The sequence below is a fragment of the Calonectris borealis genome, chromosome 5 (assembly GCF_964195595.1).
Source record: "Calonectris borealis chromosome 5, bCalBor7.hap1.2, whole genome shotgun sequence".
Classification (NCBI taxonomy): domain Eukaryota; kingdom Metazoa; phylum Chordata; class Aves; order Procellariiformes; family Procellariidae; genus Calonectris; species Calonectris borealis.
The window spans coordinates 23,466,926-23,484,967 of NC_134316.1; the positions used below are offsets into that span (position 1 = coordinate 23,466,926).

At 42.2% G+C, this 18,042-nt stretch overlaps 1 protein-coding gene across 3 annotated transcripts in view; it reads left to right on the forward strand.

Moving 5' to 3' along the window:
* Positions 1-18,042, forward strand: part of STON2 (stonin 2) — an 81,096-nt gene that overhangs the window by 51,010 nt on the left and 12,044 nt on the right. For all 3 annotated transcript variants that reach the window (XM_075151400.1, XM_075151399.1, XM_075151401.1), the window contains one exon: positions 16,143-17,978. In XM_075151400.1, coding sequence (XP_075007501.1) covers positions 16,143-17,978 — 1,836 coding nt within the window. The remainder of the gene's footprint in view (positions 1-16,142; positions 17,979-18,042) is intronic.

Consider the following 18,042-nt stretch of genomic DNA (forward strand, 5'->3'; position numbering starts at 1 on the left):
AATGGCTATAACGAAGGACATCCCGTGTTTTCTCCACTATTTCTGGTGGACCCAGAAGGATGCCAGTTCCAGGCGTGCTACCTTCTTAACCTGTTCGGTGCTTGTTGTTTTGATCTACTTCAAATTCTGTAATTAGCGCCAAGGCTTGTCTGTACAAGCCGGTACTCCAGAGGAACGCCTTTCATGGGAGCTAACCTGCACCAGCAGCGCGCTTCACATCTGCTCTTTCCGCTGCCTTCCCCATCTGAGGAGACACCATTTATCCCCAGCGTAGCAGTCCTGCCTCCCTCCCTTTGCCGGCGGAGGGCAGGCAGGGGTTAACATCTATTCCTATTCCTGAATGTCGGCGCCCGGCCCGGGCCGGGCGCTGGGGCAGCCCGGCGGTGGGGGCAGCACCAGCCCGCGTCCCGCCCGCGTCCCGCCCGGTCACCCCGCTGCTATAGCAACAGGTCGGGAATGCCGCTGCCTCGGCCGTCCCTGCCTCCGTGCAGAAACGTCTGGTGTGCAGACAGCTCTATTGTCTGCCGGACAGTGGTCTTTCCATCAGCTTCCAGCGAAGGCAGCCTCTTCCCCGAAGACAAAAGGCCCGGCACAAAGAAAGGGACTAAACAGGGCTAAAAATTTAAAGGGAAAAAAAAAATCCCTGTTTTTAACTGTAGGGGAAAGAGGAGAAAAGTAATTCTGGCTTCTCCTAAATGATGGGTTGTGAAGGAGGAGAGGGGGCATGATTAGGTTTTGCTGGGATTCAGTAATTGCTTCCTGATGCCTCATGGAACTACTTACAAGGAGACAGGCTCGCCCACAGGGCTGTGTGGCACAGTTTTTACCCCAGCATAGTCAGGCTGCTGCCATCTGACAGCTGCTCAGGTCCTATAATAACAGAGTTGGGTTTCAATTTGCTTTATGGGTGAACCAATTTTCATATCCAAAATCACCAGCAGAGTTGACCCCAAGGAACAGTTTTGTTCCCATCCAGGTCAGAGAGCTCAAGCACAGATTCTACCACGTGTCAAGTAGATAACTTGTTTTCTAAGGTTGCCCCCTTATGTTGCGGTGCACCGATGATGGGGAAATTTAGGGGAGAGGATACTGCTGAGTTAGTAAATACAGGATTTAATCTTCCAAGCTGTCAGCATTTCTAGAGCATTAAAATTCTGGTTCAGATAAACACACTCCCTTCCAGTACAATCTCTTCCCTTGTCTCAAGCAGAAACATACTTTCATTAACCCAGAGCGAGAGCAGAATTCTCCTTCATGACTTCCAAGCATTCATATGCGTGTTCCTTAACAAATCCTACAAGAAATGCCATTTCACAAGGGATGTTGAATTCAAAGCTTTCCATAAGGTGCACGTCCTTCTCCACATGACTGGCCTTTTTGTTTCCACCATTTGACCTCGATGTGACCTAGATGAGTGGTATGAACCTGCGAAGTGGGGAGATGCAGCATGAAAGATGAGATTAGATCATGTTCCTAAGCCCCATTAGATATTCCTTCTAGACTTGTTAACCTAGTAGAAGTCAGCTGATGGTACATTTTCATCTGACATCTATTTCTGACACTTTAAGTACTTTATCCACCTTACCCAAGTAAGCCAGTGGGTAAAAAAAATTCCCCCCACCCCCCATTTCCATAATGTACTGAAACAATTCTGCAACATTATCTCATGAAGAAAAAAATCTCTTCTAGGAAGTGATCAGCTTATTTCTTGAAACGTTAGAATGTAACGCTCACTAGTGAACTAAGACAGTCATTCTTGTCCATAGCAGTGTTGTCCTTTATAGGCAGCTCGTCTCAAGTCTCCTGCAACAGTCAGTGCCACTATATAATAAGATACTGCTTTAGGGTGCTTTAATGACCTGTTAAGTGTTTGTTGGCCATTCATTTCTTGAATGTCCATTTGATCTGTTTATAGGAATACATTAATAATTATTTTTTCATTTTATAGTCTGGGTACCTTTCTTTGCAAGCACAATAAAGTCTTCATATTATCTTATTATCCCACGTTCCTCATTTCTCTAATCCCTGTTGTTTCCTTTGGGCAGACCTCGGTTCTTTCAGGGCTCTTCTGCAAAATCTCACATGGTCCTTCAGAAAGCCGCGCTTTGTTTACAGGGCACAGCAGCTGTGGGGCCCCTGTTGTTTTCCTTCACATCAGTCACATTCAGCGCTCAGCTCGTCTCAGCCGCCACCAAACCAGCTACACAGTTTGGTGATACAGGCAGTAAGGTTTCCTATCGCATTGCCCATCTTTTTTTAATTTTTTTTCCTAATCTTGTCCTGTACCGTGAAGACCTGCTAGGTCTCATCCACATTTCAAGAAGTGAAGAGGAACCCATGCTTCCTTCCTCTCCGCACAAGTTTATTTCCACTTACCTTTCTGTGGTGTATTTTGTAGAGGGATTGCCTCGACACTATTAGAGCCGCGTCCCATCTGGCCCCTGTACCCTGCCGAATTCCTACTAACTGCTACCCTAGGACAGAAATTTTCAGGATTCCTTGTTCATCACCTTTAAAGCTGGCAACTTATTCTCTCATGTATGTGTGTGTGTGTGTATGTGTATACACGTATATTGCAAGGAGCTCACTGAGATGGCTGACATTTGGGGTCTCCTCTTTACTTCTCCACAGGATTATTTTAATGTTTTCCACTCTTTGTCTCTATCTTACAAAGAAAAACAGATGACTTGGCAAAGCCACTAGCTGAATTCCTCCCCCTCTGCACCCCCATCAAAAGAATAGGGAGCATCATTTGGGGAAGAAAGAGGACACGCAGCTAAGACTAGGCAGTGATGGGGGAAGCTAAAACTTAACAGTAAGAAAAGAAATCAGCGTGGTTGAGAAGTTACGCAGGACTAGCATAAGGGAATTTGGGCCCTGTATACCCTGTGTTTTGCCCCCAGGCAGAATCGTAGCTTGGAGGGAAGATGCCTGCTAGAGATGGGAAGATGGGAAGTTACAATTTGTGCGGAGAGGAAGGAAGCATGGGTTTCCTCTTCACTTCTCACCACAGAGTGCTGTGATAACATTGTGAATTACGTCTTTCCATTCTTCACGCGTGGGTCTCTTTTGGTCAAACTCTCACATTTAGCAGTGAGGCCCATGCCTTTCTGTTTGCTGTAATCACACCAGCGTGGCCCAAGGGAGAGAGGAAGAAATGGCTTGTTGGATCGTTTCTGTTTGGCTGCTTCTGTGGAGTGACCCTGAATAATCCCGGGTACCGTGGTGGCTCCACACACACATACAAAAAGGCAAAACAAAACTCCAAATGACATAAAAAAGATAACAGTCCAATATTTGGTTCTGTTGATTTCCTGCAATTGTGAATAGCTGCACAACAGCTGGGCTTTTATGGTGGGAGCCTGGGCTGAAGGAAAAGGCTGCGCTAAGGGAGTCCCAGACCTGGAACAGATGAGTGTGGAAAGGGGGGGAACGGCCTCATCAATCAGAGCAGTACGTCGTAAAACAAGCCATTCCCTCATAACAGCCTCCTGGGCTGGTCGGCAGCTGCCTTGAGGTTGGAGATGAGGTGCTGATAGCACCACGGGATGGTAACAAGGCTCTCGGACTGGGTCAGGGGGCCTTATAGCGGGAGCAGTTAACTGAAATGTAGTTAGATGAACATGCTGACAAGTTTTCTGTCTTCCGCCATCCTTGGGAGTCCTTTTGTTATGTGCGTACGAAGGGTGAGCTGGGTCAGCTCTGTGAGTTTCCGAAGCTGGCCGAAGTTTTCGTTAGTGTGGTTGTTCTAGTCAGACTGGCAGGGCAGGCGCGCTCTGCCGATACAGCCGTGCTGTTAGAAACACTCTCCAAGACAGCCCTTGTAACATCATTGTAGTTTTCCTGGACGGACAGAAACGGAGAACAGTCTTTAAGTGTCACCATAAAGGAGGCTAAAGTTAGGTTATCACCAGTGGGAATATGTCTTCTTACTATGTCCTGTCTCTCTTAACCATCTTGCTCAGCGTATATCCAAACCACATCTTTAAAGGCGTCAAGAGTTGAGAAGCAACAGTGCAGCACCCTGACTCAACCCTGCAACTGCTTTAGCAACAGCATAATATGGATTTTGGAGACAAATTTTAAGTTTATTTCCAGCATAAAGTGGTGCCTATTTGACTGTAACAAGCATGTTTCAGTATCTATTGCAGCAAGAGTCTGCTTTCCAAGGTCTCGGTAACTGTTTGGAAACTCCAGGGTTTTTCTCAGTATTTTCACCCAATGCAAAGCTTTTCCTGTTTGGGATCTCTGAGCACCCCATAGGCCCTACTTTTGTCATCCCGATTTCTACCTGAGCAAACATGTAGGTTTTTCAGGTGCACAGTTTAGAAGAGCGGGTATAAGTAGTCCTCATGCCCCTACAGTCACAAGGTGAGGAGCAACCCCATGCTCACCTTACACTCCTGGAAGAACTCCCAAATCTCTCTTCGTTTTATAAATGTTCTCCAGCCCACCTTACCACTCGATCTTGGTGTCTCAAGCCTTTCTTTATCCCAGTCCTTGCAGCCTTCTCAAAGCAAAATGAGGCATGAAAGACTGTTTTTCTAACAAAATAATAGGGATATTTTCTGTATGTTGTTTTTGTATAAGAACATGTCTGCCAGATCATAATTTTTAGTGTTCCAACATTGTGCAAGGCAGATGCATTAAAAATAACTGTATTTTAAATCATTAATGCATATGATAGTTTCCACTGAGAGCTGGTAAGAGATATTCTTTCTATACATCATCAGTTTTTCCCCAAATTAATATCAGGTCAGTCTTGGCAAAGGGAGCCGTGCCATACACACTCTCTCTTTAGAAAAAGCAGTATTTGTCATACTTAGATCTCAGGAGAGAGTATTGCTGACTGGTACTAGAAGCCTTTTTGGCTTGCCTCCAGTATTTTTGGTGGAATCCTTCTTGCTTGTAAATAATGTGCACAGTGCTCTGTTTCTCAGCGTATGGGACGAACAAACAGTAAGAAGCAAATTCCTAGCGCTTCTCCTTGCAGTTTGCAGCCAGTCCTGTACTTAAGTATCCAGTCTTAGCCTTCTACTGCAGTTCCTCCGCCTTTCTATTTGTTCTGATCCAGATATACCTACTTGCAAGCAGCCAGTACACAAGGAAATTCTTTGGCACGTATGAGTTAAGTTTTGCTCAGCCAAGGGCCACAGCTTCTACTGTCTCCATTTATTTTATTCCCTACCGGAGCTCCCTCGCTTATTCCATTTATCCTGCACGGTCCCTAGAAAGCCCACAAGCTTTCACATGACTCATGATAGCCTATTCATCAAACACACTTGACAACAGCCATTAACACTTTCCATTACATCAGTATTTTTGCTTTGCTACAGAGAGAAAACTGGTGGAACAGAGGGCATAAATTGCTAGCTGAAGGTCACACAATCACATCATTCGGATTAGCACCTAGGCCTTTTGCAGCCCATTCCTATGTCATATCCTTTGCATCATGCTGCTTCTCAAGCACCTGTAATTATCATTATTTGTTGAAGGTGGGGGTGTTGCTTTGGCAGGTGCATCCTCAGCGACATCTACATGGGTCAGGCATTACACGAAGATCAGGCTGTCCTTTCTGTTTTCTCAGACTATTTCCAGCTAGTCTCCTTCAGTCCTTTGTGTTACGTGTCAAAAAAATTTCTATAGTAATGGAGGAAGAAAGTCCTCTTCAGAAAGGGATTGTGTCTTAAATTCACTCTAGGCCAGTCATGAAGAGCACTTCAGGGATGATGGGATACCTTCTAATGGTGAGACTCCTAAATCAGGCACCTCAGGTGAGTGCTTAAAATACAGCAGGATAGATGGCTCTTTCCTTGGACGATTAGATAATCATCGTGGTAGGAGTCCAGGGGGTCTATGGTGCTCATGGCTAGCCAAGAGCCTGAGGAATTAAAAAAAAAAAAGAACTTTACCTACACATGGCTTTGCTGTAGCTCCTCTCACCTTTGCATTGAGCACCTCACATGTTAATTCATAAAACTTCACTGTGGTCTGGAGCTCCCACATGCTTTGAGTCAAGAAGGACTGGCCAAACTGGCTACCCTCACATAGTTACATGGTCTTCTCTGCACTTTAAACAGAAAATGTTTGCATGACAAGCTACAGGGGAGAAAAATGTTAGCATAAGCTTCAGGCAAAAGTGGAGCACTGTTAACTTCCATAATTTATAAGTATGTATCAGCTGTGTTGTCTATGGAGCAAATCTGTTTTTACAGTTAATCAGGTAACTAAATTATTAAAATATGTAGCTGAAGTTAAAGTTTCCAAAGAGCCTTACATTAGAAATTGGGAAATGAGTCTTTGGTTTTTCTTAAATAACAGCAGTGGCATAACTTGTAAATCATTTTGATATTGCTCAGGGTAATGGCAGTATAAATATGAGATTACCTCTTGCCCGGATAACCTGAGATATGCAGGCAAATCTGGCAGACAGGATGTGAGCTGCTGACTTGATATGATATAAAACTTGATCCTGGGAAATGCCTTGGGTGCAGGAATGAGGAAGTTAGTGCTACTATTTTTAAATGTTGTGGGGAGCCAGAAGTGTTGGGCAATAGTGCATTTTGAAGATGTAAAATAATAAATGTCTCTTTTTTCTCCTCTTTCCCCCATCACTTTTTTCTCTGCAGTGTAGAGGTTTAAATCTTTTTCTATCAATACAAATTTTAATTTTGTACCTCTTTATGTCAGTCATCAAGCAAAACACATTCCTTCTCTTCCTGACACACCTTGTCCTGCCTCCTCCTAAATGATGTGCAGATATGGACATCAGTGTTTATTTTTGTAAGCAGTGAACTGAGCACTGGTACAGGCTTATTTGACATCCCTGTGTACTGACTTGTATTTTTTTGCTACAGAATCAGCACAGGACTGAGCAGATAGTTGGGATGATGTTGGCTTCAGTCTGCAGGAACTGCCCCCCTAGGAATCAGAGACAGCCAATTATTTTGCACCAGCTACCAAGTTGTCATCAGCTGGTGTTGCCATTTGTGGTCACTACCAGTAGAGTTTCTGAATTGACGGACTGGCAATAGCAAACCCAGACTGTTTCAGACATCTAACGCCCATGATGGTCTCCTGCCTTCAGTTTTCCTATGTCTATGGGAACATTTCTCGCATTTATTCAACAGAGCGAGACCCCCATGCTTATGCAATACTGCAGCTGCCTTTTGGATCCATAACTTGATGCATGAGGCCATAGTGTGTTGCTTTGCAGTCAAAGGTTATGCCGCTTAACGGGACCCCAAACTCTGAGAGGATCCACTAGCTGGCACGTTTTCACCTGCAGTCTGGCACTGCAAATATCAGGCTTACTCCACATGGTCCTATCTCAAGCACTGAAGACAAAACTTAAGAGGTCTGCAAACCTCTGTATTTTGCTACCAGTCCATTATGTATTGCGTGTAAAATTATGACATAATGAAGTAGTGTATTGTCTGTGTATGAGATTTATGTAACTGCTCTTTGCCAAAGAGAGCTTGTTCAACACATGCTAGTATCAGCTCCTCCAAGATGGAGTGGGATAGTCTTTGCGTTTGTAGGATTGGCTACAGATTTATTCTGGTTACCAAATATCATGAACTTCCTGAAACATCCTGGGCTAGCAGGAGCATTTCTCTTTCCTTATTTGCTCTCAGAATACTTCTTCACGAGCTCCGTGGTCTCATCTCAGTGGCAGTTCCACTATTGAAGGATATACTCTATATACTGCTGATTAAAATCAGAGGGAGGCAGACCTCTGTGGGTAGAAGCAAAGTCCAAAGAGGCAAACTGACTTCGTTTATCTTAGCCAATGTACTTTGAAAGGAATTGCTTTTGAAAAAAGTCATGTGCGTGTCTTCCATTATTCTCGTTCGCTCCTTGTTCTCCTTCTGGATAAAAGATGAAGCAGAGGGATTTGTTCTTCTCCAGAGAACCTGTCACTCTCTTATCGATCCCTCTGCTGGAACAGGTTCAGCTTTGTGTTTCCCAGCTCTCCTCTGTCCCCTCACACATGGGCTTTGTCTAGCCTAGCCAAACTGGGAGCGTAAGTACTCCACTGGTAATAACAGTGACAAAGGCTGGGGGTGAAATCATAGTCTTGGTAACCTCTGGACTGAGCACACCTTGCTGAGAACAAAGTTAGATGACATAGTGGTAAAAGTATGTCAGTTGTATCTATGCTATGTCTTCAGGGATGGAAACGAAGTTGCTTTGTAATGAATCACATAGGTATGCTTAGTTGTTAAGATGTTTACTTTATGAGTATATTATGTTTGTTTAATAGAATTAAGTTCTAAGGAAAAACAAGCAGGTTTTAATGCTTTCTCCACCACTTACGTGAGATCTGTTCACTTGGCTCAAACGATTCCTAATTATAAAACAATAGTATTATGTCACATATATATTGTGAATTCTTTGAACAGGCATAGTCTTGTCTAAATCTTGTAAAAATCTTGAGGACTTCCTCTAACTACATCAGTCTTAATGTACCACCTTCTGGCCAGCTAATGGAAGCACATGAACTGATCTTCAGGAAAAACACGTGCTTTCTAGATCTGTGACTCTCAAATGGGTTTGAATCAAAAAGCCTTCTTTTCTGTAATAGTTTTGCAACCCGTTCACTACCATTGTTTAACACGTAAGAGAAGAACTCCATTTTTATAAGTATGTTACAAGAACAATACGCATTTACTTCAATTTCTTTCTAAAGTAGCCTTCTATACTGAAAAAAAAATCAAAGAAAGCTGGGTTTAAATGATAAATAATGCTTTTTCTTAGAGTATTCTAACTATAGCTAGGAGAGTTTTATTCCCTTTTAAAGTTCCTTATTGCCTCTAACTTATCGCCACTTAATACCTACCTGATGTGAAGATCTAACAGTTTCTTCAAGACACTAACAACCTTGTCCGTGACTTGCATGAACTATGTCTAATTTGGAATCTGCTGTTCAAATGATAAAATGGTATTAATTGGAGACCGAGGCATATAGGCACTTATATTTCAGAGCTATATATCTATCTTTGCTGCAATGTTTTGGTGATTTCTGGATAGGTTGTGTGTTTGTTCTTGAATGTAATTCTGTCTAAGAGTATTAGTACACTAACTTTTAAGTGTTCACAAACTAAACCAGTGTATTTGGAAAGCACATTTTCTGAATATGGACATCTGCTGTAGAAATCTAATTTACCGGGTTTGTGCATGAGGTGTGTTACAGATGCTTGGTTTTGTTTTAAGACTAGCCAGATCCATTCTGATAGCCTAACCTACTGCACAGTACAGACTGCAGAACATGTAAGAAACTTTTCCAAAACTATAGTTATAGCCGAGAGCAGATGGCATAGCTGAGATCTATACAAGGAAAAGGAAAGTCAACTGTACATTAATTATGAGTTGCTGAAATATTGTTTCAGTTATTCCATATCACATCTGAAATGGTTTTTTTTCCCCTAAGCCAGAGTTTTAACTACTCAATAAACAAAACACAGTAAAAATATTAAGTATTTTTAAATTAGATCATGCAGGAAGGTTCTAAGTTGCAATCTGTTTTTGTTATGTTGAACATTTTCTTTACTCAAGGAATAATGACAGGGCTCTGACTGAATTTCAGGCTTCATTTAATTAGTTTCTCCAATTGAATAAAGATAAACAGAGGAGTGGAAAACAGGTGAGACAAAAAAAGACACTCAGGTAGCATCATACATAGCTGGTTGCAATGAAACTTCTAGCTGCAACTGCCACTGTTCTTATGGGTACTCTGATACCAGTTTCTTAATGGTTAGGTCAGGCTCAGTTGTTGGGAAGATGTTCTCTTCCCTCTGCAAGCAGCAAGAGGCAATGTCAGTGAAGGAGACACAAGGCAAATAATTTAGGGCAATGAAGCACGGTGAGCACCAATGCCTGAAACGCAGTAGTCCTACCTTCTCATAAACACATATGTTTGTGTAGTTGTAGAATAATAAGAAAATGTCAAAATATCAACAAACAAAGTCCAAAAAAACTGCTAGGGTCCTTTAGGATAGTACATGGAGGACAGTCCTTTTCAACAGTTTTCTTGCAGTATGAGGGCTACTGCAATCTAGCTGTGAGAGACTGAGTCGTAATTTGCTTGTGTTTCATCTTCACTTTAGTATCTGCATGATGGCTTCCATTTAAAATGAAATATAGCAGTGCTTATGAAGATTAGAGACTCGTGGGGATAAATTAATTGAATGTAGAGGAAATTCAGTGTGTTTTAAATAGAGCTGGAAGCTCTGTGATATAACTTCTTTGTAACTTCAGTTGATTTAACTTCTTTTGGCAATTAAACTTCTTTTGGGACCTGTGATGAATTTGCAATAGTTAACCAAGCAACAGGAATCATATTTAAGTAGTCATTAACCCACTGCTGGGAACAGCCTATTTAGTACTTCAGCTTAGAACTACCGCAGATTTGGGATAAAACTGCACTAGGTTTAATCAGGCCACTGATTTACATGGCCTAAATTTAGATACCCAAGTTCAAAGGGATGTAGTGATGGAATATGACAGAGTATGATGAACTCAAAAGTTATCTAAGGATGAATCCATTCAACATGATCTGAGAAACCTGGCGGGTGGGAGGAGAAGGAGTAAAAAAGGGAACCGTAGAGATCAGGTCTGTGACTTCAGTCTTTCATCTTGCACCTTCTCTTGCGGTTACTTAATCTGTGATGGTTTTGAAAAGTCTCTTAGCTGTGCCATAAAGTATAAAGTTAAAATCATAACTTTTGTATTAACAGTTCAACACACTGGAGAACTAGATTTCTGTTACATTTTTGTATGTGGTGTGTTCAGCAGCAGGAGTAGAGGGCAAGTCATCTCTTCCACACGTCAGATCTTGCAGAGACACTCAAAATCTGCAGGAATGCTTATAAATGTACCTTCCAGCCTGTTGGGTGTTGGTGCTCAAGGGTTTTGGGGCTTTCCAGCCTCTCCCCATAATCCTCTTGCAAGGAGGCAAGGTAATTGCCTCTTCTTCTGTCTCCAAAGTCTATTCTGAAGCCTATGGGAAGAAAGTGTCCTGCAAGCTGGGCGAGGACATTTCTAGGTATTCCCTTAATGTTACCATACGCTGATTGATAGCATAGGTACCCAGGAAGCATGTGGAGGTAGTAACTGTTATCCCCACAGGGATATCCTCTGTGCAAAATAAGCAGGTAGTAACTTCCCATAGACAAGAAGCTTTCTGTGCTTTGAGTTGCAGATTCTTGCAACTGATTTCCATGGCACTTTTCTACAGTAGCTTTGTTTGCCTAGAGAAAGTTACGCTGATGTCTGCAGCAGTGACACATTTGACCTTCCACCATTAACAGAGCTGTGATAAACAGGAAAGCTTATAAAAACAGGCCTGGCTTCGTGGCTTGTACCAAACTTGAAACTCTTTGCAAGTGCATAGTTATAACAGAAATATTCATCGAATCAGTTTATAGGTTTATATCCAACTCTGTGACATTTACACACTTACACTGTACCCTGTGAGAGTCCTAGAAACGTGCTGGATGCCATACAGAGGAACAATCACTGCTCCACATTTAACACTCTTATAGTCAATAATTACAAAAAGCGGGAAGAGAACCAGAAACTGCAGGAGTGAAAGCAATGCGGCGTTTTCCCCAGAGCCACGTAGCAGGTCAGTGGCCAGGCTGGAAATAGGAGTCTGGTTGTATCCCTTCAGAACAATAGCCCATTCGCTTTAAACTACGCCATCTGTCTTGGGAGGATCAGAAACGTGACAGACCACCGAAAAAAAAGTGTACAGACACAGTTGTTGTGACTCGGATATGGAAAAGAAATGCAAGAAAATGACCAGATACAGACGTCACAGAAAGTATGTGAAAATATAACCTTTGTCATGGAGAGATAACTGCACGACAACCTGGTCCGTGATTTCTCCCAGGTTCTGTCTATCTGCGCTTTCTGCTTTTCTATCATTGCTTCTGAATACAGAGACACTACAGGTTTTGCAACTGGCATCCTCTTGACCTGGCTGATCTTTAAAGGCCAAGTCTGAAGTACTACCTGCCTGTATATCAATGTCTGGTGGACGTTACGTAGATTACTTTCCCAGCAAACGTCCTAGAATAGATCCAGCTATGCCAACAGAAAACTTAGCAATGCTTACTTTGAGGGACTAGTGTTGGCTACATCAAGGAAGCAAGTACCCCCTTGGAATGTGTGACCATGTTAAGGGTATGCCTGGGCTACAGACTGAAGTGTAAAGTAGAGCTATCTGAATTAAATCTAAATTAATGTATTCAGGTAACAGAAGCAGTCACGCCATGAAGCTCTGAGCTAATTTCTGTCAAGAGGCAAAATAGAGAAGTACTCAGAAATGTCAAAATGAAGGCTTTTGCTCAGATCCATTTCTGAAAGTTGTCATCTGCCTTTCTTTTTGAAAGGTGTGTAACACACTCAGATCTTCTTCCTGCTTCTGTGGCACAGTTTCGGTCATGAATAGTTTGCAATATCAAAGTCCTTTAGCAGCTGGATGGGTGCCTTTCCCCCAGGCACGAGTAACATGATATTACCTGGTGGATTTGGCCAAAATGGTTTAAACAGAAAAATGAAAAGATGAAACAATAAAGAGAACCAAAGCCTTCTTTCCTTGCAGTGAGTCACGAGGCTGATCATAATGAGATGTTCTACAGCCATTTTAACATAATACTGTTTACCATACAGGAATTATTAACCCTTTTGCTACTGAACACTTGTAAAGTCAACAAAACGTTAAGAAGCCTGTGGATGGGAAAAAAACCAAACAACTTACAATGCAGGTTGGCATTTTATTGTTCATCAGGGACTTAAGCTTCCGAATTATTTAATGGTTTGGTAATGATGTTCAGACATGGGTGTAGTAAGGTACAGCCAGTGCTGCTTGCAGGCACCACTTACATGGGGGAATGAATGCAGAGGTGCATAGTTGTGTGGGCAGCCTGAGGCTGCTTGACCCAGAGCTCACTTGACCCAGAGCTCACCCAGAGCTACTGTCCCCTTCACCTCCTTGGTAAATCTGCTCCTGTGTTTTGTAGCTGGCTGACAGGTTGGAATCTGGCAAGGTCAGACAATTAAAAGATATTTTAATTTTGCAAAGTAAACACCTGTCAAAGTCATTTGCTTAGGAAAGCAAAGTCAGTCGGTCAAGAAGGAAAAAACAAGTGCTTTGTTTTGATCACTTCTTCCCTTTTTTATGTATATCTAGTCTTTCTCAGTCAGGAATCACTCTGGGTTGAAGACTGTCTGCACCCTATCAGCAAGTGATTGTCTTGATTTATTTTGTAGGAAGGAATTTTGAAAACAGTTACGAAAGCAAGAAGTAAAATTATGAACTTTACATTCATCTAGGGAATCGCTTTCTTAAGTGTCTTCCCCCAGACCTACTGGGGTGCTGCCAAATTGAAGGACATTCGCATTTTAAACATTATCACCCATGTTGAGGAACTTGTTAAGGTCAAGAAGGGAAAAATCTCAAGTCATTGTCTAAGCCATCCTCTAGCAATGTCAAGATTTTTCACCATGCTGTATTTGCCTTTGCAGCAGAGGTGCCAATATTTCTCTTGGGATATACACACTATTTCATCTAGTTCTCAGGAACTTTCTTTGGATGCTTAGCTGCATTAGCATATTGTTATTTTTATCCTCCCTGCTATTAGTCATTGTCTTACAGACAAAGCTAAAAACCTCTCTTTTCTAGAACCACCTCTGTATTCTTCAAATATTTGTAAATCTGAACATATGGTTCTTTGGCAGCAGAAGAATGTACTTTTGATTTTAGTTTGGGAAAGAAAGATTATTTCACTTCCCAGATTTGACACTTCCACATATCAAATCAAATAACAGTTTATTGATCTTTCTAGAAAATAAAATTACACAGATGCTTACATTTATAAAGTCATCTTCTCTTAATGTTTCTTCTGTATTTCTGGGCATAGGGACCAAATAAGCAATTTATTTTATAAAACTTGCTCAATTTAGAAAGCAATTTTGTCAGGTGATTTCTGTGTGTTTTTCACATGGACTCTCAAGGAGGTCTTCTCATCTGCCTCTCTCAAACTTACCAGGAGTGTTAATACTTTATTTGTGGAATCACATTTGGTTTCTGCAATTCAAAAGCTAAATTACAGGAAAGGGGAAAATTATAACTGCAGATGGGGAAGGGGTGGTATGCTCTTAAGAAACCCTGATCTTATCAACACAGGACTTTTAAACATCCTAAAAGAAATGGGAAATGTTTTCCCAGAAATACCATAAAAACAGAGACTCTTCTCACATCTTTCCGTTGCCTTTGCTTTGCTTCAGAGGATCACATGCTTGCTAACCAAAGTACTGGAAAGGCATGAGACAAAGGCAATAGAAGGTATTGGTGCGGACCTGAGGATCAGAACAACATCAGATTATTCTTGCTGGTTTTTTTATTACTTTCTCACTTAGGGTGTGGTTGTGGATGATAATCAGTTGGCTTGTTGGTTTTTTCCCCCCACAAATCTCTTTATAGTCTTGTGGCAAAACTTAACAGATAAAGGACCCACCACTGTACCCAGTGATGCAACCAGTCGCAGGGACTACAGAGAGGCATTGTGCAGAGCTGGGAGTGAAAGGGCACAGTGGAGAAGAAAATCTGAAAAATTGAGATAGTGCCACTTCTTTTCAGATACACTTTTAAATGCATGGATAGTCTGTAAAAGCTATCTGTTCTTGGTTTTGCTTTGTTATTATTACGGTCTGAAAAACAAATTGATATTATTCTGCTTCGTACATAATTCTCAATTATAATAGCCCTTAGAACTTGCACAATGTGTTTTGTCCTTAGATCAAAAGGTTGGGTGAACTTCCATACAGCTGGGCTGAGGGGCCCAGAAAATCAAGTTACTCAAGACATTATAATGAGCTAATGGCAGGGCTTTGGCTAACATGAATATTCCCTATTTCATAGTCTAAATGGTAACTGGCGTAAAAATTCAAATTGTCTATTATGGTTGAGGCAGAATGGAAGTCAAGCTCATCTTTTTTGGGAACTGGTAGCAATTTAAATAATGACTTAAATAGTTTGTTGTTGTTGTTAATATTGTAAAATATGCTCACCTCACAGGTGTACAGCTATACCAAAGTGCTACATTTTACACTTACTTTTCTGCTGGTACTGAAGAACGGTAACTTGTGTAAAACATGGGATCTATAGATTTATCAGAAACAAAAGGCACAAATGCTAGCACTGCTGTATTATATGTAGAACAAACCCATGGTGCAGATGCAGAGTATAATTTCATGCTGGCTGCTCATTTTGAGGAGCACTCTGATTCATTAGCCCAGTGGGAAGAAAATGGGAAGAAAACCCTTTAATTTCTGAACTCTGCCAGAGTTTGTGCTCATTTTGGAAAACACCTTATTAACACTGCCACTATCTCCTCCAGATAGAGCTGGGATTGAAATAGCACAGTATGATGCAGGCTTCTGGGAAGTGTCTTGGCAGAGCCCCAGACTAGGAAAATAGTGGTCAAAGGTGCCATGTCCTGACAGAGGATGAGGTCAGCTTCCACAATACAAGTCAAAAATATGTTTTTCCTTATCCTAATGTACATCCCTAGATCACAGCTTCTCCAAGAGATTTTTCGGAGACGTCCAAGGACTGGCAGACTCTTTCCCACTGGGTAAACCAAAAAGTCTCTTTGCTGAACACATCCTGGGCAAAAATGCCACCAGGCACCTTTTATGGTGCCTTCACCATATCCCCATGTGGTTTTGTGGTAACAGCAAATGTGCAGACAAGTATGTCGGGATGGAGTGGAGAAGTGCTCTTCCTCAGTGTTCATCCCCTCTCCCCACTGGATTCTTCTGTAGAGCAAATTATGTTTGAATGAAAGCAATACAATCATTGCTGTCATTCCTTTCATATTTCTTCCTGCATTCCTTTTCTGTGTTAAACTGTCTGTTTAAAACTGGCTGAATCTATTTCTTCATTAATTCTTGCCAGAAATTCTTCAGCATTTTAGCCAAGTCTTTTGATTATCTTTCTTGCCCAGCATATGAATAGGCCTTTCTTGAGCATGCAAACTATTGTGCAGACTGTGTTTTTCTTTTAGTGGAGAGAACTAGGTAACTTCAGAATAATTAGCTGAAATTTCCTTCCCTCCCCTCTTTTTTTAAAGACAATTCCTCGTCTCTCCAGGAAGATGAAGAGGTAGATATGGAGGCTGTCAACTGGCAGCTGAACAACACCTCCATGAATGGGCATTCATCTACCCCAACCACAGTTCGCTTTCCCAGCTGGGTGACTTTTGATGACAATGAAGTCAGTGTTTCACCACAGAACCTTTCTCCCTTGAAAACAGACACCCCACTTGCAGAAACACAGACTCCAGATGTTAACTTTAACCTCACTACATCCTTTAAGAAAAGAGAACGTCCTAAAAGCACATTAGGTGACCTCTCCAAAATTCAAAAACTAGATCTCTCCTCCTTAACCAAGTTGCCTTCTGTTGAAACACCACCATGGAGTGCTACTAATCCCTTCCTGGATGAATCTCTGCGAGATGTCCAGCCCTCACCCATCAATCCATTCAGCTCATTCTTTGAGGAGCGAGACAGGCGTTCCAAAAGTTCTTCTGTCTCCAGTGCTCCAGGCAAAAGCCAAAGAGACTCTCTCATTGTTCTCCATCAAGAGCCTGATACCATCAGTTTCCATGAGGCAAACAAAAGTGTAACCCACACAGATGCTGTAGAGCAGCTCAAGCAACTCCAGATTGGAGATCCAGATCGTGTGAGCAGCCCTACCTTGCCTGATGATGACCCCATGATGCCATATGATCTGGATGCAGCCTTATTTAACCTGGCACCAGCTCAGCCAAAGGATGGGTGGCCAATGATGCTCAGGATCCCAGAGAAGAAGAATATTATGTCATCCAGGCACTGGGGACCAATATATGTCAAGCTGACTGACAGTGGATGTATACAGCTTTTTTATGAGAAAGGACTGGAGAAACCTTTCCGGGAATTCAAACTTGAAATCAATCATGAGATTTCAGAGCGCAAACTCCAGAACTATGATGAGAATGGAAGGATACACAGTGTGCGGTTGGACCGCACAACCTACAGGGAGAAAAAGAAGTATCAGCCTAAGCCAGCCATTGCTCACACAGCAGAGAGAGAGCAAATTATCAAGCTTGGGACTACAGATTACGAAGACTTCCTTAGCTTCATCAGTGCTGTGCAAGACACACTGATGAGCTTGCCAGCCTCATCAACAGATCTGAGCACAGTGGGACTAAACTATCAAGAAGAAGAAATCACGGTTGATGTCAGGGATGAGTTTCATGGCATCTTGGCCAAAGGAGACAGTGTGATTCTCCAGCACAGTGTGCTGACCCATATCTATGTTCTCAGCTTCCTTTCTGGCCTCGCAGAATGCAGACTGGGCCTTAACGATATCCTGATCAAAGGGAATGAAATAGTTGCAAGGCAGGATATTATGCCCACTACTACCACTAAGTGGATTAAATTATACAGCTGTCGGTTCCATTCATGTGTGGATGAGGACATGTTTAATAACTCCCGTATTATCCTGTTCAACCCCTTGGATGCCTGCCGGTTTGAACTGATGCGATTCAGAACTGTCTTTGCTGAGAAGACTTTGCCTTTTACTCTGAGGACAGCTGCCAGCATCAATGGTGCTGAGGTGGAGGTGCAGAGCTGGCTGATGATGTCCACCGGGTTCTCTTCCAACCGTGACCCTTTAACTCAGGTCCCTTGTGAAAATGTGATGATCCGCTACCCAGTGCCAAATGAGTGGGTGAAGAACTTCCGCAGGGAGAGTGTCCTGGGGGAGAAATCTTTGAAAGCCAAGGTGAACAAGGGGGCCACTTTTGGATCAACCAGTCTGTCTGGTTCTGAGCCAGTAATGAGAGTAACTTTGGGAACTGCCAAATACGAGCATGCCTTTAATTCCATCGTATGGAGGATAAATCGACTGCCTGACAAAAATTCAGGTGAGTGGTGCGTACCATCTCTGCAGGAGTAAACTAATTTTGGAAGTAAACTGTATTTTGGAAG